Source organism: Delphinapterus leucas, chromosome 3, assembly GCF_059928025.1.
Source record: "Delphinapterus leucas isolate spDelLeu-1000000601 "Yukka" chromosome 3, BTC_Dleu_Yukka2, whole genome shotgun sequence".
Lineage (NCBI taxonomy): Eukaryota > Metazoa > Chordata > Mammalia > Artiodactyla > Monodontidae > Delphinapterus > Delphinapterus leucas.
The window spans coordinates 54656850-54677397 of record NC_143131.1 but is presented as its reverse complement, the minus strand read 5'-3'; the positions used below and the strand labels follow the sequence as shown (position 1 = coordinate 54677397).

Sequence of the window (20548 nt, the reverse complement as noted above, 5' to 3'; positions counted from 1 at the left end):
TTGCCACCAGCAACTTCAGCTGCATCTAATTTCATATCAAATTGAGATTTGTTTAAAAGGCCAGACGAGTGGGGACCATTCAATCCTGTTCAAGCCTCTCCCTGCTTCAACAGGACGAGGAATCCAAGGGTTGTCAGGCTGCATGGATGAAAGGAATTATTCCTGTGCGCTGTCAGTGCCCATCCCCTTTCGAGCACATCCTTCTCATCAGCACAAAAGGCAGAGGATGTTCTGAATAACTCAGAATAAAGGCAGTATGGGAAAAGAACTCATGCCAGCAAACTGGTGGGGTAGTTAACTTTTCACTTCTTTTGTGGGCTCTAGTGACACTGCCACCAAAAAAAGCAGAGGACATCTCTAGAGCTAGCATGGCAGTTGGTGGCATTTATGATTTCACAGCTGCAAGTTATAAGGAAGCTTGGTTACTCTCTTCAGGAAATCAAAGAAGCAGCCTCTGAGATTGGCAATGGAGTCTAATCTCCACATAGAGAGGGGGTGCTGAATCGCATACTCCCGACTCCTGTCTCTGAAAGCATCCCCACAGAACTTGGAGACCCGCTATCAGCAAGCTCCGGTTTCTTAGGCTGGTGGCGGCAATAATCCATGAGTCCAGCTCCAAGGAGCAGCCAGGTCCGGGGTTGTGTTGCACAACTCCACAAAAACAATCCACATTAAAGCCGGGGTGAGTGGTGCCCTGACACCGTGCGGTGCACAGGCCAGGAGGCTGAACACGGAACCCCGACAAAAAATGAAACGGTTCTCCCCCCAGGACAACCCAAAACAGCTATGATTTTATAAAAGTAGCAGATGTATAATGTTTTCACATCAGGGGGACTTCCTGGGTGGTGCAGTGGTTAAGAATCCACCTGCCATTGCAGGGGACATGGGTTTGAACCCTGGCCTGGGAAGATCCCACATGCCATGGAGCAACTAAGCCCGTGAGCCACAGCTACTGAAGCCCGCGTGCCTAGAGCCCATGCGCCTAGAGCCCGTGCTCTGCAACAAGAGAGGCCACCGCAATGAGAAGCCCATGCACCGCAATGAAGAGTAGCCCCCGCTCGCCACAACTAGAGAAAGCCCATGTGCTGCAACGAAGACCCAACGCAGCCAAAAATTAAAAATAAATAAATAAATAAAAATAATGTTTTCACATGGGATGATTTTTCCCCCCTCACTGGTTTTCAAAGAAATAAGGAAGTTATTTCCAGAGATAATAAAAATATTAAAGCGAGGGGCAGTCTTTTAAATGTAACTGAAAATAAATTTAACTGCAAGAGTTATGAGGTTCCCCTACCAGCCCACTAGATGTTAGAAATAGCATGAAACTACAGGAGTTAGGTTATATGATATAAATACAGGAAGACAAATCAAAGGAGTAGAACAGAGTCAAGGAATAGACCCATAATATACTCAGGAATTTCATATATCCTAAAAGTAGTATTAGAGATTGAAGGAAAGAGAAGTTGTTTGGTAACAGTATTGGAATAATTGGCTAGCCACTTGGAAAAGAGAATAAGCTGAACTTCTCTTTTACTCCTTAATAAAAATAAGTTCCAAGTAGATTAGAGATTTAAATATTAAAAACTAATGCATAAAGATATAAGAAAATATGAAATACTAGTGTTCGAAGCTGAGAAGAAAAAATACTTTTCTAAGCATGACATGAAATCCAGAAGCCACTCAAAATTAATAAAATAGACAAGCCTCTGGCAAAATTAATCAAGAAAAAAAAAAAGAACGAGGGGGAGAAAACACAGCTAAACAACGTTAAGAACAGGAAAGGAGTCAAAACTGGAGATGCCACACAGAATGAACATAATTTTCAAACTTAGTTTAGTTAAACAAATTCACACAAAATACCAAACTGACTCAAGAAGAAATAATCTGAATATTCATGTAAATATTAAAAAAATAGGTCAAAAATGTCCCCACAAAGAAATTATCAGGTGCAGATGACTTTACAGGCCATATTCAGAAAAGCCAAGAAAGAGATCCATCCATTCTTACACAGACACTTCCAGAAATTAGAAAAGGAAGGAACTTTTCCTGAGGTAGTAAAATTATTGTTTAGCAGATACTCCTTCCCTCGCACTCCCCACCTCACTGATGCTGGATTTAACTACCCAGCTTTTGCCAATGGGCAGAAGTGATACTGGGTCAGTTACAAGCCTGATCCTTAAGAAACAGTCAGTGTTTCAGCTCCCCCTTATAGGACCTTCCAACCTCCACCATGGGACAACCACACCCCAGGTAAGTGCTGCTCTTCACCCTGGGCCCCAGAGTAAGACACATAGAGTACATGACTCAGACCTGCAGACTGGATGGAAGCCAAGCCAACTCACAGGTATGTGGCCCAAAGCAGCCACGCCAAGCCAACCCACAGACCCACAGGAAGAAATAAATATTACTGATGACTGCAACTGAGGAATTGTGCTTTATCATGCAGCATTATTGTAGTACTGTAGGAGTGACTGATACATTCCTATTCATTTTGTTGAGCTACCATAACCTAACAAATGCAATACAAGAAAGGAAAACTACAAGCTAATACCACTTATAAACACAGATGGCAAAACCCTAACAAAAATACTAGTAAGCTGGATGCAGAATAATATGAAATATTCAAAATATTCTCTTTACGTTTAAGAACAACATAATATATGGTATCACCACTTTATTCAACATAATCCTAGAAGTTACGGTAAATGAAGTAAGATTTTTAAAAAAGAAAGAAAAGCTATAAAGATTGGAAAAGGAAAAAAGCTATAATTATTTGCAGATCATCACTGTCTACACTGTCTACACTGTCTACAAAAAGCTCCCATTCCCCCAAATCTAAAGATGAGTAAGAGTCTGTAAAAATTAGCAAGGTGGATGAATTTAAAAATTAATATACAAGAGCCAATTCAATTTCCATACATTAGCAAATAGGTATACGTGTTTATTTTTAAAAGATGTTACTTAAAATTCCTAAGAATAAATCTAACAAAGGACATATAAATTCTTTCAATAGAAAACAATAAAACCTTATTTAAAAACATTAAGGAAGTCCTAAATAAATGGAGCAATATACTATATGCTCTAGAATAGTAAAACTCAACATCATAAAAATGTCAATTTCTGAAACTGGGCTCTAGATTTAACATAATTCTAATCAAAATCTTAATAAGCTTGCAGAACATCACAAGTGATTTTATACAAAAGATAAACATGCCCAAAATAGCCAATACTCAAAGAACAATGAAATAAGGGAGCTTTCTTGAGCAGTTATTAATAAGACTTGTTACAGTAATTAAGAAAATGTGATATTGGCACAGGAATAGACAAACTGACCAATTACAGGGTAGAGAGTCCAGAAAGAGAGAAACACACAAAGAATGCCTAATACTTAGCAGTTACCTATGATATGTATTATGTTCTTTACCTAAACAACAATGCTGTCAGCATTAACCATTCCCGTTTTACTAATGAAGATACCAGGGCTCAACAAGGGTAAGTGACCACTGTCCAAAATTACTGAGCCAAGAAATGTCAGTCCTCGAATTCAATCCTAAGTTTCCCAAGCCCAAACATGCCGGTCACTTTCATCATCTGTTGTGTTTCGAAAAACAGTTAGCAAATAAAGCAAGCCAAAGGGCCTGTGTGCTAAGGATGATGGGAGCCCCACAAATGCGGAACAAAAGTCTTAGCAGAAAAATAGGCAGCACACAACACCCGCCAGCAGAATTATGCAGTGATTGCGGTAAGAGGGGTTAAGAAGAAATGCTCTGCCCTTCTGAGCACATCACTCTGGAGTCAGACCATGAGTCCACTTAATTGAGAAAGGTATATTACAAGTCCTGGAGAATTAAGGTCATGGCACTGAAAGAGCTGGGCTGATTTCTGTGTGTCACAATTGGGGGGAAAAAAAACCCCTAAACGCACTCAAATTAAAAGATGAGCACTCACCCTCAATAGAAAAAAATATACTCAAAACTCTAAAAGAAACTACAGAGAACAAAACTCTCTTCACACAATATGGCCCCTAAATCATCAGGCAGAGGCATATTTAACACTCTACATACATAAGAAGTGGTGAGGATTTAAAATCAACAAATAGAAACACTATTTTTAAAGAACTATAACAGAGGGTAAATTAGGAACACCATGTCCCATAAAGTTTGTTTGCAAAGAGCCATAATTCTTTGGTTGGGCTCTCAAATACTTATTTAGTTACTCCTATTGAAATTCCTATTAAAATGTTTTAGGGCTTCCCTGGTGGCGCAGTGGTTGAGAGTCTGCCTGCTGATGCAGGGGACACGGCTTCGTGCCCCGGTCCGGGAAGATCCCACATGCTGCGGAGCGGCTGGGCCCGTGAGCCATGGCCACTGAGCCTGCGCGTCCGGAGCCTGTGCTCCGCAACGGGAGAGGCCACAACAGTGAGAGGCCAGCGTACCGGGGGAAAAAAAAAAAAAAAAAAGTCTTATGTTCTCAGTTCACTTAAAAGCTTGATTTTTCTAGGAGTTTGTTTATGCCTAACTTCCATGAATACAGACAGAATCATGCTTTAAATAAAAATGAAATACAAGAAAAATGGCATTTTAAAGAATTAAAATCAAATTAAAATCTAAATTGCAAATCATCTAACATGTATAAGAAAGCTAAATTAGAAGAACTCCAAGAAATGACGAAAGGGAATATATTTTTAAGAGTCATAAACAAAGCTATAATATTAATTGCAATAAGAAGGCTTATTTAAATGAAAAGCCCAAAACTAAGGATTTCATAAGCAATGTTTCTAATTTATATGCTTAACATGTTAACATTTGTTTCTGTCTTTAAGTAGCTAACCAATTAAAGCATATTTCTAAAGAACGAACTTTATTTGCTGACAATTATTTGCTATCTTAGCTGTAATTCTGTAGCTTTTCAAACAACAAATAAATGAATATCTTACATCTGGAGGAGAAAACACAAAAAGTGATGGTATAATGTTTGAATACATGCAATTACTGGTATGTTACATTCTAATTAAGATAATCAGCTTTGAAACAGTTCTCACAATAACTTAACATTTGTGTCAATTTAGTGGCAGTTAATGACATGTGTAGCAAAGAACTGCTATTCCTTCCATTTATAAGTAAAATATAAAAAACCTTTCCAAAAAAGAAAAGGCAACCTCACTGAATATTCAAAACTCTTTTTAATCAATAAAACTCTACTCTGGCAGGCCTAGAGGAGAGACCTTATAGTTTATTCCAAGGATCTACAAACTGGAATATGGGCACCCCAGGGGGTACACAATATAACTAAATGGGGTTTAGGAAAAAATTAGAATACCAGTTTCCATTTTCTACGTCTCCTGTTTTTTTGCTGGTTTTAGTACATAAGTTAGTATTCAGGCTGACAGTCAGCTGATATGCACCAGTTCTGGTGGCTAAAATACTTCCTTACAGGTTATCAAATAGCCATTGCCTCAAGCACTCCGAGTACATTCCACCTCTCCCATCACCTACCCCAGGACACCCTGGACCTCTTCATGAGGAGGCAGCTAAATGGTTAACACCTGGCAAAACCCTACAGTAAATGTTCTCTTTAATGGTTTCCTAGTGGAGATGCACAGGTCTATTAAAATATTTTTGAATACCCCCTCTAACTACATGTAAATCATTTTAAAATATATTCACACATTAGGGGATGCATACTCAAAATGTTTCACTGATGGTGTGAGCCAGCAAAAGTATTAGAGACCCAAGAGGCATCCTCTAACTTTGTTACACCTGGACAAACAATAGCTAACTTTGGCAATGACAAATAAATGATGGCAAGATTAGTAACATTTTCAGTAAAATTGATGTTAGTATCCTAAAGGTCCAACTATACAGGCACTGTGATACATGGTACACAAAATGCCAATCCGAAAGGAAGCAAATTATATTTGATACAAAAAGAAAACTCATGAAGCCTTTGTGTAATCCAATGAGAGGAATGAAAGGAAAGGAGTTGGGGTTTCTTTTTTTCTGGTTTTGCTTTTTTATTGTTTAGTGACTTCATCCCTAAAAGTGTACTTCAGGTTGAAAACACCACATTATCCTTTCCCCATAACTTTTAATTTCAGACAAGCTTCATGCCTTACAAATTACCCTGCAGAAAACATAATAGACCTGCAGTTATCTGAAAACAATCAGAGAAACTTACCTTTACGAGGCCAGCTTCATCAATTCCTTAAACCATAAACTTCAGATATGCGTTTAATGAAACTCAAATTCCCTGGTTTAATAAACACATCAGCTTTCTGCTCTTGGACAAGATGATAACAACTGTTAACGTTATTGTGCTCTTCCTATGTGTTCCATGGGCCTTAACATGTACCATCTCACTTGATTCCAGCAACAACCACGTAAGATAGGTACCGCTAATATTCCCATTTTTCAAAGGCACAGAAAGGTTGCATTCCTTGGCCAAGGTCACACATCTACTAAGTGGTAAAGCCCAGATGGCAATCCAGGCAGCCTGGCTCTGGAGCCCACACTCTTAAACATAACTCTAAACTGCCTATAGTAATTAAATTCTAAGTCAAGTGCTTGTAAAACATGATCACAATTTAGAAAAGGCCACTGAAGTGCACTGTCTCTCCAGGCAAGGGGAAAGGGCTGACCCAAGGTCTGTTCCATCCATAAAATTCTCCAGTTTCAGGATTCATTTTCAGAAGCAAGGCTCTCAAAGGTCGATTAAAATGTAGAGAGGTCCTATGGACGCGACCTAATATAAACCCATGATATTTCACCTAGTGTCAATTCTAAAAGCCCATCCAATGAAATATTTAGGCTCACACCTTCACCAGCTACAGAGCATTTCCCTGGGCTCTTTAGGCAACCAGACCATTTGGAGATGAGGAGGGGAGCGGGAGAAGGCAAGCAGAGAAACCCTTACAGTTTTATGTGATAAGTGCTTTGGCTCAGATACGCACAATTCAAAGGAGAATTGGCATGAGGATGGGGAGAGACATCAGGGAAGGCTTCCTGGAAGGGGAAGTGCACATGCTAAAATACAGACAGGGACTGGCCAGGAGGAAAGAAGGGAGGTGCATAGAGAGGTGTTTTCTTTCCAGAATAAGGTAGGACATGAGACTAGGAATCTAGTGTCCTTTGGGGAATGGTAGGTAGTTCACTACTGCCCAAGTTATTTTGCCGAACTTTAGAAGCACTGTAAGATGAGAACCCCTGGACTCTCCATCAAGTGAATCTGTCAAGGGGACAGATGTTCCAGCAAATGGGGAAAACGCAGACATTTCTTAACAACATTTTGATCAGAGCTATGTAAAAAGGGGGACAAAATGATATGACTGGTTCATATTATTTATCAGGCTAAAACTTACCACTGCTTGTGTCTAGGAACCAAAATAGAAAAAGAAAAAAAAAAAAAGAGCAAATGACACTTATACAAACAAGCAAGGAAAGAAACATACTTAAATAAGCACCTATATAAGCTAAGCGGGGGGGGGGGGCATCTATAATGAAAGAAAAACAAATAGGTCTCATGCAATGAAGAGATTTCACAGGAGTTCTAGAAGAAGCATCCATTCTTGCCAAAAAAATGATAAATGCACACCCCTGTTTTCTTGAGGATATATGCATCTATGGCATACTGAAGCCCAGTTATTACTTAGTGAATGCAGAATTCTACAGTGCAAACAGTAATGTAGTATCTAGGATTCTTAGATGGTTAGGATATACACCATCAGGAAAACAATTCAAGTTTTAGTGGTGGATCATCTTGGATAGGAAGGTAGAGAGACAAAGAAAAACAAGTAAAAGAAAGAAGAAACAGAAATTAGGGCTCTAAGGAAGCCAACTTGAAGAAGAAATAGGGCTTAGAATGACTATCAGTCCCACTATGAGGTGAGGATTACCAAAACTTAAGCGAGAGCTTTATGCCTTTTCATACATTTGTAAAAATGCTCTCTGCTACTCAGCACCCGTTCTTTAAGTGTTTCCTTTAAATGGAGGTGGATGTGCCATGAACAATAAAACAAAGTAGTTAGTATATCACAAATAGCTACGGTGGACCTGCCACATGGTTCTACTCTTAAAAGAGAGAAAATAAGGCCCGCGTACTGCAAAAAATAAATAAATAAATAAATAAAAATAAAAGAGAGAAAATAGCAGTGTCAAATCACAAAGAAAAGATCTCATAATTCCTTGAGCCATTATTAACATCTAGTCAGTGAATCTAACAAATATAAAGACTTATTTCCTTATGGCTAAAATACCTGAAGGTTAGAGGCTTTCTACCTGAGAGACTTCCTAAGTAAAAACGCATCACTTGATGGGGTCTTTGAAGGCTCCCCATCTACCTCACGCAGACATTCTTCTCACTAAAAGATAGATGGTGGCAATCCTGGTGATCTTCTAGGGTTCAAATTAAGTCAGAAATCATTCTATCACTTATACCCATGAGCTTCCAGGTCTTCATGTGGTCCTTTGCCTCCCTGACTATTCTAGAAACATCATGTTGAGAAGAAACATCACTGTCCAAGTCACATTGCTCACTTTATCTACCACGCCCCACCCCATTCCACGATGGACATAATTCCACTATGCGTTGAAGCTTGCCCAACCAAAACCTTCCAGAACCTGCAGCCCATATCATTCCTCTAAGTCTAGGAACACACTGCAAACTATCCAGTCCGTAATCATCTTCCACTTTGCTCTCTAATTTCTCAGAAGCCTTATTTCAACTATCTTGGAAGTTCCTTAAAAAGCAAGAGCATGTGTGACATCTTTTCTATATAGGTTTTAACACCAGCTGTATAATAGGGACTCCATTAATAATCAATTAACTGCTTAATGAGAATAATGAAGAATACACTGATTCAGAATCCAGTACCACAGATTGATACTGTGGGTACCAATGAACAAGGAACAAGTATAATTACCAATACTGCTCATTGATACTGTGGGTACCAATGAACAAGGAATAAGTATAATTACCAATACTGCTCATTCTTAACTAAACACCCAGGTATTCTAGAAAAGTAAGGTAAGAAAGACACTGAAGTATGTTAGCTTTCCCAGAGCCACAATAACCAGGAATTTCCTGGTTAAATAATAATTGGTGGTTAAATAATAATTTTTCGTTTCTCCCAAGAAAGGAAATGTTACATCCCAATACCTTCCCTCCCACAAACCACTGTCTAATTACTACGGGTTTCTTGGTTTCGGAACTGCAGAATTCTTTTGTCACATTAAGATAGCAAATAGGCAAGTGCTGTAATTTTACCACGGGGGCAAAAGGACACCAGAAAGGACAAGCTGTGTCACACCAGGAGTCCACCAGAGCGGCACACCAAGGGACAATTCCATGATGACAGCTGTGACTGCTTCACCACCTTTATCTCCGCCATGTCCCCAGACACACAACCCGATCAAATCCTTGACAGCCCAATGGTTCAACTAGGCTGGGCTCCAGGAAGCAGAACAGGAGCTTCAGAAACTATCAAAAGTTGGAGTTAAGACCGCCTCGAGAGAGTTCCCTGATGGCCTAGTGCCTAGGATTCCGGGCTTTCACTGCCGTGGCCCAAGTTCAATCCCTGGTCGGGGAACTGAGATCCTGCAAGCCGCTCAGTGTGGCCAAAAAAAAAGACCTCCACAACATTTCTTAATAAACCACCGTTACCTAAGTACAAAACAGTACATACCAGGCACTGCCCTTGGTGCTAAAGATACAGGGAGGATAAGACAGCTGAAGTGCCAGCAGTCTCCACTCTCTGGATCATTTCATAACGCTTGGTAAACAGGTTGGCCAGGTCCGAAATATTAATAGGTATACCAGTTGGGTAAGTGGGTAGTAAGTGAAACCTAATTTCTCTCTCTCTCCCTCTTTCACTCACACACACACACACACACACAGTACTGCTATTATAAATCTGTTTTGCTCCCCTCTATGATGGTAAGCAATTAAAAGTGAGCCTGCATTTCCTCTCTGTAAATCCATAGGATATTTATGGATGCCATTCATCTCACTGACTCTCAAATGCCTTTGGTAACAAGAAGTCCACACTTGACCAGTCTGTCCAGGCACACCCACACAGACAGCCGCAGGCACCCCGTCCTTCCCAGGAAGGACAACACGTACATATGGTAATGAATTTTTTTTTAACCTCTGCAAAATGTAAAGAAGAGCAAACTGGGACTGAAAGTTTTAAGCAACTACTTCTGGGTGGAATTCCATCTTAGAAAAAAACTCTCCCCCACTCCCCAAATAAGTAGTAATTCTCCATTCATTCATAGTCGGAATCACAATCACCTGTTTTCTGCTAACTATTCTCATGGCACCCAGGCATGTGTTTAGTAAGGATGCACATTTAGAGTTCCTTTTCACAGAAGCAGTGGCTGGATTATAGCAAAGATTTTACAGAAAAGTTTTTTTTTTTTTTTTGCTGTACGTGGGCCTCTCACTGTTGTGGCCTCTCCCGTTGTGGAGCACAGGCTCTGGACGTGCAGGCTCAGTAGCCATGGCTCACAGGCCCAGCCGCTCCGCGGCATGTGGGATCTTCCCAGACCAGGGCACGAAGCCGTGTCCCCTGCATTGGCAGGCGGACTCCCAACCACTGCGCCACCAGGGAAGCCCTACAGAACATTTTTAAGCTGAGTTTTGATTAACAGACTCCCACTAAACCAGCTACCCTGTGGATGAGCCCAGGTGAGCCTATAATGAGATTTATCTTCATGGATTAGGCCTGACCTATAATAATCTGCTCAGGGGTCCCTACTGCTATTTCAGCCCTGAGTTATGAAAAGTCATCCCTTTACTATCAGTAGAACCTAGCTCAGAGGATAATAACTAGACAGTATTATTCCTGGAATACAAGCACTCCTGAGACTTTGATTATAATGTCCACAGCTGAAGGCACTATTTCACTATTGAGATTACTACTTCCCAGATGAAAAAAGTCCTGATCTGTGGAATAACGCCTTCAGCTACATACACTGTAATCACTCAGCAGTTCTCGCATCCCAAGAGCAATACAGGTTACCAACAGTTGGTATGGTAAGCTGATCTAGGGAATGGAAGCAAGAAGTTATAGGAGAAAGCACAGATAACCCTAATTTCGTATTTGCTTTATCTGGGGGCTTTGCTGTAAGAGTTTGACATGTCTAAAAGCCATATCAACTTCACTAAAAATAAAAACTACATTTAAAAAGAGTAATTATTTTTCACCTGACAAACCAGCAAACTTGGTTTTTGGGTCGGGGGAGGGGCGGCGGTTTGGAATACTGACTGCTGGCCAGAGTGTAGTGAGATGTGACTTCTCAGTATATGGAAGCACAAATTTGTACAGTATTCCTAGAAACAATTCAGCAAGAGTATGGAAAACCTATATAATGCTCATATCCTTTGTCACAGTAATCCCCTCTGAGAATCTACCGTCAAAAACCAGTCAGAGGTGAACACAGACTTATTAAAAGCCTGCTCATTACCATTATTTTCAATAGGAAAACCTTGGAAATAACCTAGAAGGGGAAATAGTGTAATAAATTGTGAGAAATCCATACATTGGAGTATTATGCAGCCTTTAAATTGAGCTATGATGGCTAAGGAAAAAAGCTAATTCACAGTTGTATCCTACAACTTTTGTTATGCAATTTATCCAAGGACATTCAAATTGTTCCTACATCAATATTTAACACTCACTCACTCAGAGTTAACTAATTGGACTTCGGCACAGGTTTTTGTTTTTGAGCTATAAGGCTAATGAAGTATTGATATAATATTAAATGACTGCAAATAAAGTCTGCACCCTAAATAAATGCTGACATTATGTCGGTACATTCTGCATGAATTAAAAAGGGAAAATGCACTTTTGCATACATTTAGTGAATTTTCCCTTACTCTTCATCATGCACTTTTGCAAATGGAAAAGATGAATATTCATCAAGGCTCTCTGAATATATTAGTTTAAATAGTTTGGTTTTAATATTTATAGTACATCATGAAACATAATTTTTCCATTACAAGAAATGGATACAATGTCAAAAAAGGGCCACTGACGAAACATAAAATTATACCACTTAACTTAATATTAAAAATTGAAAAACAGTATCTGAAAGCACTTCCCCCCTTCAAAATAGTTAACTGCTCTAGAAAAATAACTTTCAGTTCGTTGGGTTGGTGAATTTAAAGTGAAAGTGAGAAAGAAACTACAAGGTGGTCCACCATCATGCAAAAAACTAAGGACAGAAAGGTTAAACTTCTACTCAAATCAAAGATCTGATTTCCTCCCTTCTGAGAATACCACTCCAGCTAAGCCTAGCTGACAACCCCCAAGAAACAATTTTTCTACCAACCCCAGGAACACCGATGTCAGCACTTCTTGAGTCACAGGCACTGTGCAAAGTAGTGCACAAGAGTTTGCTCATTTATTCCTCACAATAAACTTATGAGGTGGCTACAACCATTAGCTCCACTTCACAGATGAACAAACTGAGGCTCACACAGCTAATAAGTGGTAGAAACTGGAGGTAATCTTTTAAACACTCTGCTTTTCCCCCCTCATTCTCATTGTCCAACTGAATAATTACAGTTTAACTCCTGAACACAGTTTCCAAAGTTAACTACTCTTTGGCTTGAAAAACATCTTCTTGATTAGGCTAAATAATAAAAACCTAAAAGGTGAAATACAGATTAAAAACAAAAAGATAAACAAGAGTCTGTTCTAGGGCACTTAAAAGGTACGGAAAGGAAATATATTCATTACACATTCAACAAGCCTTTACTGAGCACCTACTATCTGCCAAGCACTGTTCTAGCTCCCAGGGAAATAGCTGGAAAAACAGAAAAAAATATCTCTGCTCTCAAGAATTTTTCATCAGAATAATAGGAGATATATAACAAGCAAATTATGCGGTGTATTGGAAGGAGACAAAGTCATTGAGAAAAGTGGGTGAAATGGGGTGTGTGGCATGCAGTGCGGGAAAGACTTTCAAACAGGATGGTCAAGGAAGCCCTCAATAAGAAAGAATGTGACAGGGATGCTGACAAAAATCAAAACAAATGAGGCTCATGATTCAAATCAAACAGAAAACTGGAGAAAAATACTGGAAACAAATTTTCACTGTGCTTCTGCCATCCATCTATTACTCCAAAGTACAAAAGAAGTGAATATTTCTTATAATGGCCACATATACCATTTCTAAACTTTAATCATCAAGGCTTACAACCTTATTTTCCTATGGAAAAATAAGTTACCCCTGGTCCTGTTTTGCCTCCTGAAATTTCCATCTTTCTTGCCAGAAAGCAGCATCTATACAAATCCCCTGCTTTTGACGACTATGACTTCTTTGATAAACTACCCATGTGTGCGGGGAGGGACAGAAAGATGGAGGAAGCAAATGGGGAAATGAGTTTTCCCCTCTTCAGATTAATGTATACACAGTATACATCTGACACTTCATCAGCACCCCCCGCTGGTGTCCCAGCAGGCGGACACTGGCTGAGCATGTATTCTGCCAGCTACCAGGCTACTCAGGATGAATTGGCAATGTGCCATTTATCGGAAATGCCCAGTGTGTCTGGGAGACAGAATACAACTACATTTGCCATTGCCAAGGAAAACAAGATACTTCCTCCTAGGAATTAATCTCCTCCTTGAGAAGGCAGTTAGCATTACTTTGAAGCTTGCCTATGGCATTCAAATCACAATAGGTCACGCATTTACTGAAATTCATACCTCCCCAACCACAGGCCTTCATTTATATCTTCCTAACACATGACTACCACTCAGGTGGACGGTCTATACTTTTCTGACATGTTCTGTTGCTGTGCTGAATGTAAAACTGTGCTATGAAGTGTAATCTTGTCCTTTGGACATAAACCACCTTGATTCTGATTTTACCAATTTTTCCACACTTGAACACATACTTCCCTCTTCAAATAATCAACAAAATACTTAAACCAGTGTGGCTGCATGACTGCTTACAAGCAGGTTAAGGAAATTTCCTTGAAGGTGGACACTGATAATCTCTTTTTTTTTTTTTGCGGTACGCGGGCCTCTCACTGTTGTGGCCTCTCCCGTGGCGGAGCACAGGCTCTGGACGCGCAGGCTCAGCGGCCATGGCTCACGGGCCCAGCCGTTCTGCCGCATGTGGGATCTTCCCGGACCGGGGAACGAACCCGTGTCCCCTGCGCCGGCAGGTGGACTCTCAACCACTGCGCCACCAGGGAAGCCCGACACTGATAATTTCTTCAGAATTTTGTCACTGTATTTTTTGAGCAGCTGATATGGAACTAAACGGGATTCGGCCCACTACATGGATTTTGAGGCTAATCACGATTGTAAGATGCACACTGGAGAGCAAAACCAAAAAGGCTTTAGATGGATGGTCTTATTAGATGGTCCACTACAGCATACAGAATCACATCATCACTCTCGCCTTGCAAGTAAAGCAATCTGTCACTTTTCACTAATGATTATCCATTCCGTCAACATTATTTACTGAATGCCTCCTACATATAAGGTGTGGTGTTAGGAACAGCGAGGAGTAGAAAGTCAGATCAGACAGGAATTCTGCCCTCAAGGAGCTTGCAGTCTAGCAGGGGGATATTAGGCATAAACACAAAGAACTAAAACAAAGGCGGACCTTTGATAAATGCTAAGAAGAGTCAGGAGGAAGGTCAACTTACAGCTCTAAGATGGGGGCAACAAGGATGAGGATAGTGGCCAGGAGAGAAGATTAGAGTGAAGCCTGTTCTACTATACAATGCACCTGCAGAAACATCACACTTATTCAGAAGACAAGAAAAAGGCGGGGGGGGGGGGGGAGAAAAAGAAAAAGTTCTACTAGATGTACATTAACACCCCTTCAGCACCATTCTCCGTCAAATCTGTTAGTTGTAATCGGCAGGGATAATTTAGATGTAATCCAATCCAAGAAACATAGATTAACTTGAATGGTTCTGCAAAGGATACCCAAAGCAGGGAAAGTCATGAAAGTGTACTGAGTGACATATTGAAATAAGTGATATGGCAGAGAAACCTGAGCAGATTGCTGCCGAACAATGAGGAAATGAAGACTGTGCTCTGTCTGGCAGCTCTCCTACGGCTTCTGCTGCGCATATTACGACAGAAGGTTGGGGACAGAAGACATGGTCAGACAGCCCGCAAATAAGTTTTCTTTAGGCTGCAATTAGGAAGTAAGGAAACCTCTGAAGAAAAGATATGATGAGGGTTACACTTTAAACCTTCACTGTCTAGTAGTAAATGGTTAGTCACAGTCTGGTTTCTGTGCCCAAGCTTACCCATAACATGTTAATAACAGAAGTACTAATATTGCTAACATTTGAGGCTGGTTAGGTGCCAGGTACTATTTTAAGTTTGCTCTCTACGGTATTTTAGCATTTTCTCTAGTTTTTCTCCTAAACACTATAAAAACTCACACGGCAAATAAGGTGGTAAGTTAAGTGACTCTTTGATGTCACTGGACCGATTTTAGGGGGTACTCTCATGTTTTCTATTAGTTCTCCTTATTTTTGTATCACATTCCCAAATATCTTAGGTCACCTGACATGTGTTTTTCAATGAATCAATCAGTTTCTACATCTGAGCACATAACTACCAGTATTAGGTACATTACTTTGTAACAATGTTGTTTTAATTAGAATGATTTACCTGGCAATAAACATACAGGATTACTATTTACGTGTTAAGAATAACATTGCAGTGGCCCCCAAAGCACTTCTGTTTAAAAAAAAAAAAAATCACTGATTGTGAGGAATTTTCCTCTTTCCTTAAAAAGTAGATGCTTACAGTAAAATAAGCTTTTAATAAAATTTCCCAGGAAGAAAAAGTAACTTTGAACTTGAGGATGGGATGGAGGAAAATGCTAAAATGCATCACTTTAACTGTACCTTTAAAAATAAGTCCCAAAATTTTCATGGGAAGGAAAAGATAAATTTTAGTTTAAAGATCATAGTCAATTTTGAAGGCATAAAATATCCTCAAAGAAACTTTTTTAGGGATAATTACTCAGTATCAGAATCTTTATAATTCTGAAACTAGAAACAGGGAATTCCAAGGTTGAATTCCAGAGACTGGAATAGGTCTTTTCATCTTGCAGTTTGCAGATGAGCTGATAAAATCTGAGAAACTAAGCAACTGTTCAAGTTTATACAGCTACTTAATGAAAAAAGCAGGATTAGAGGTTCGACCTAAATCAAATCTCTCTATATTATTGAATGATTCCCAAATATCCCACATAATTTACTACCAATGCATAAAATTATAAGGCACCATAATGCACTGACATATATTATTTGTATCATCACCAGTAAAAGACATTTAAAAATCTATTCCATTACCATACAACCCTACCACCGATGCAAAAGTAACCTCTATAGGGGCTTCCCTGGGGGCGCAGTGGTTAAGAATCCGCCTGCCAATGCAGGGGACACAGGTTTGATCCCTGGTCTGGGAAGATCCCACGTGCTGCAGAGCAACTAAGCCCGTGCACCACCACTACTGAGCCCGCGCTCTAGAGCCCGTGAGCCACAACTACTGAGCCCGCGTTCCACAACTACTGAAGGCTGCATGCCTAGAGCCTGTGCTCTGCAACGAGAGAAGCCACTGCAATGAGAAGCCCGCGCACTGCAACAAAGAGTAGCCCCGGCTCGCCGCAACTAGAGAAAGTCTGCATGCAGCAACGAAGACCCAACGCGCCAAAAATAAATTAAATACATAAATTTATTTAAAAAAAACAAAAAAGTAACCTGTATAGACTTCTAGGCTCTGCCGAAGGTTAAAGCTGAAAAGTAATGGGCCCACTGGAAAACAAAATTCTAGTAAGCATCATGGTTAAAAATAAAAGTCTACGTTACTTCTTTTAAAAAAAGGAATGTAGGAGTCCATGCTGCTAATAAATGCACAAATATTTATGCCATGTGCCAACCTGTAGATGTGGAGAGAGTGCTAGAGATGGAATAATGACCATTTTCAATGATTCTAGAAAAGAAGGACCCAGGCAATAATTACCAATGAATATGAAATCTAAAGGAGATTTTTGATGAGGAGAAACATGTTTGCATGGCCTCAAAGTATCTCCCCCACCCCCAAAGGCTTATCGATTTAAGAGAAAAGTTCTAACTACAGCGGAGAAACCGGCCAACCCCTTGACTGGGTGAAAAAAATTCGCATCATAATGAGGGGCAGATGGACATACATCATGCACCTGCCCATGGCATGACCTGAAGGGACACGACATCACCAATGTCACATTCTGGCCTGGAATGCAAAACCCGCAGCCCACCAGGAGAAAACATTAGACATAGCAGACACTGTAATATGAGAAATATTCCATTAAAAAATGAGGTGGCAGTGTTGCATAGTCTTCAAAAATGACGATGTCATAAAAGGCAAAGAAACGCTGTGGAGTGGTTCCAGAGTAGAGGATAATTAAATGGCATCCATGACCCTAGACTGGATCCTCTACTGGAGGAGGAAAAATACTATAAGGGACATTATTGGGCCAAATGATAAAAATAAAATACAGATGGCAGAGTAGATAAAAGACTTCTTTCATGCATAAATTTAATGAAGTTGATAACTGTGATAACAAAAGGCCATGATATAGATAACCTACTCTCAAAGAGTTCAAAAAAATTACATGTGTGTATACGTGTGTGTGTATACATATACATATATATATATACACACACACACACACACACACACACACAGAGAGAAAGCAAATAGTACAGCAAATAGGGCAGGAGGTTAATACTTGAACCCAGGCAAAGGATCAACTGGAGTTGTATGTATTTGTCTTATTCTTGCAAATTCCTATAAGTTTGAAATTATTTTGAAATAAGAAGTTAAAAAAAAAAAGCTTAGAAACATTTTCATTTCTTTTGAGGGAAAAGTTGAGACATCATTAAGTTTACAGAAATATTCCAACTTAGGTTGGGGGGACTTGGAAAAAATTACCAAGCTGAAAGCAAGGAATTTCACGTTGCCAAATCTGTGCTTAACGTTAATGGTAGCTTTAACTTCCTATCTAGAACAATAAACTCAGAACAGTCCCTACGTTGGTGGTGAGATGGAGCAAACCCAACCCACCGCAGACAGAGTCCGAGGACACTCACCAGGCTGGCCGTGAGCAAGGGCGCCGACTGGCCCAGGACCTGGCTGCGCATGCGCACGAGGTTGGACGTCTCTGCAGAGGTTGCCCAGGCCTGCCCCGCCACCGGGTTTGGAAGGAGGTACCTCCCTGTTGGAGTCAAAGAGAAGACAGTATGAGTAGCAGGCAGAATGGCAGTGCTTCCCTAGAAATGGCATCCTTCTTCTATACCACTTCTGCCACACGTTGCAATTACACTGATATACAGCAACCAGAAGCAAATTGTTTTAATTAAGTTGGGAGATCTAGTTGCAAGTTCTGACCCCTATTTTCCACATAAACCCAGGTAAACCTCTTCACCTCCAGCATCTGTAGCTTCTTGTTACTGTGCTGAGGATATATATAAGTATACAAAGCATTCTTACCATCGTAGATATAAACATGTGCATTTACAAATGTACTTTTAAAATATTTAATACGGAAAGTGATCTAGCAATCAACTAGAAAAGTGTCTACAAAGATCATGACCAACAAAAGGAAGAGCTGTAAGTCTTTCAAGTTGAAATGGGGCTGGTGCCCCTTTCTCCCAGCTTCTCTCTCTGAAGAACTGGTGTATATCCAACCATGTCCACAGGACATGTGATGGTACCCATTTGCATAAATCAGGACATTAATGTTAGTGTAGGTTCACTGAGCAATTTCCATCAACCTTGAACTCTCATATATATGTGTATATCTTTAAAAGTCAAACAGCTGAACCAACTCACACTGTATTACTTCTTTAGTACATGGATTAGACTAGTTATCCACACATAAGCCTTTAAGCTAGGAGGGACATGAATATTCACATAGTAATGAAGCTCAGTAAAAGCAGAGACCATGTTTGATTTTTATCTGTAGCACAGTGACTGGTCATAGTAGGTGCTCATTAAATATTTGTTGAATGATGAAAGAACAAATGGGTACGTCTCTCCCCCAAAACACGTGAAGACAATGAAAAGACGGCAGGCCACCCGTAGAATCTCATCTACGGGCTGCACGTGTGGGGACTCCGGCTTTGTACCTCCCAGAATCGTGAGGGACTGCAGCACGTGTGGCTGGTGGCCCTGCAGCAGAAGTAACATTCGTGCCCTGGATTCTCCCCAGCAGATCTGTTTCTTGTAAAAGAACCCCCCTCTCTTTCCTCAGGCATGCACTTAACAAGCACCCACTGGTTAATAACTGCTGAAATACATTAACTAGCGTGAAAATTCATATTTTATGGCAAGACAAGAAAAACATAAACATAAAAAATTTTCTCTGCCCTTTGGCCTCCTCTGCCCCCTCTACTGTGCACTGTATATCTGCATTAGGCATCAACCAAACCTCTCCATCAGCAGGAATACCTGCTCAACCATAAACAGCAACATTCTCCTAGCACCAACAAGACAACTCCTTAAAAGATAACATTCCTTCTGAATCTTGTAAGGGGCTGCAATGACCCATGACCCACTACTCACCTTGTCCTTGCTGATCTGGATTATGCAAACTATCTATATCATTTAATGTACAGACCTCTGTCTCCAGAAATCTACATAACTGTGCTTTGACCTCTAATGGGTAGAACAGTTCTCAGAGCTTTCTGAGAGGCTGTTCCTGGGTTATAGTCCTTAATTTGGCTTGAATAAAGTTTTCCATTTCTTTCTTAGACCAACTGATTAATTTTTTCCTTGACACTAGCTTGCTATTAGTCCACAGGCTAACTGGCAGTACAGGAGCTAGGGTCAGCTCCCATCAACTGTCCACGTTAAGAGGTCTAATGCTGGGACTTCCCTGGTGGCACAGTGGTTAAGACTCCATGCTCCCAGTGCAGGGGGCCCAGGTTCCATCCCTGGTCAGGGAACTAGATCTCACGTGCAACTAAGAGTTCGCATGCCACAACTAAGGAGCCCGAGTGCCGCAACTAAGGAGCCCACAAGCTGCAACTAAGACCTGGCACAACCAAATAAATAAATACTTCTTTTTTAAAAAAGAGGTCTAACACTCTAAGTGCTTTCAAAAATTTGTATTTTATTTTGCCAAAATTGTTCTTTTACTCTCTTATTATATAGTAAAAGCACAGACTCTAGAGAAAACTAGATCTACTTTTGAGATCTTGACCTGTAGCTCAGTGCTATGGGGAACGAAGTGAGTCAACCTCTCTTGGCCTTGGTTTTTCCATCTCTAAAATGGAGACCATACGATTGACTCTGTCAAGTTGTTGAGGAGATTAGCGGGTTTTTTAAGTGAAGCGCTCAGTACATGTTAGCTATTTAGCCATAACAGCAGTAAAAATGACAAGTATCTTTTTTTTTTTGCTTGGTTTTGGTTTCTCTTCACTCTCAAGTAGTAAATGTAAATATATATATATTTAAAGATCACCTATAATCATACCAGGGAAAACCACTATCAACATTTCAGTAATTTTTCTGCCAGAC

The 20548-nt window shown here is 40.2% G+C and overlaps 1 protein-coding gene across 6 annotated transcripts in view; it reads right to left on the bottom strand.

The window, feature by feature from the left end:
• MAST4 (microtubule associated serine/threonine kinase family member 4) overlaps positions 1–20548 on the bottom strand; it is a 569622-nt gene that overhangs the window by 356432 nt on the left and 192642 nt on the right. For all 6 annotated transcript variants that reach the window (XM_089908940.1, XM_089908926.1, XM_089908928.1 and 3 more), the window contains exon 3: positions 18118–18242. In XM_089908940.1, the coding sequence (XP_089765066.1) occupies positions 18118–18242 (125 nt within the window). The remainder of the gene's footprint in view (positions 1–18117; positions 18243–20548) is intronic.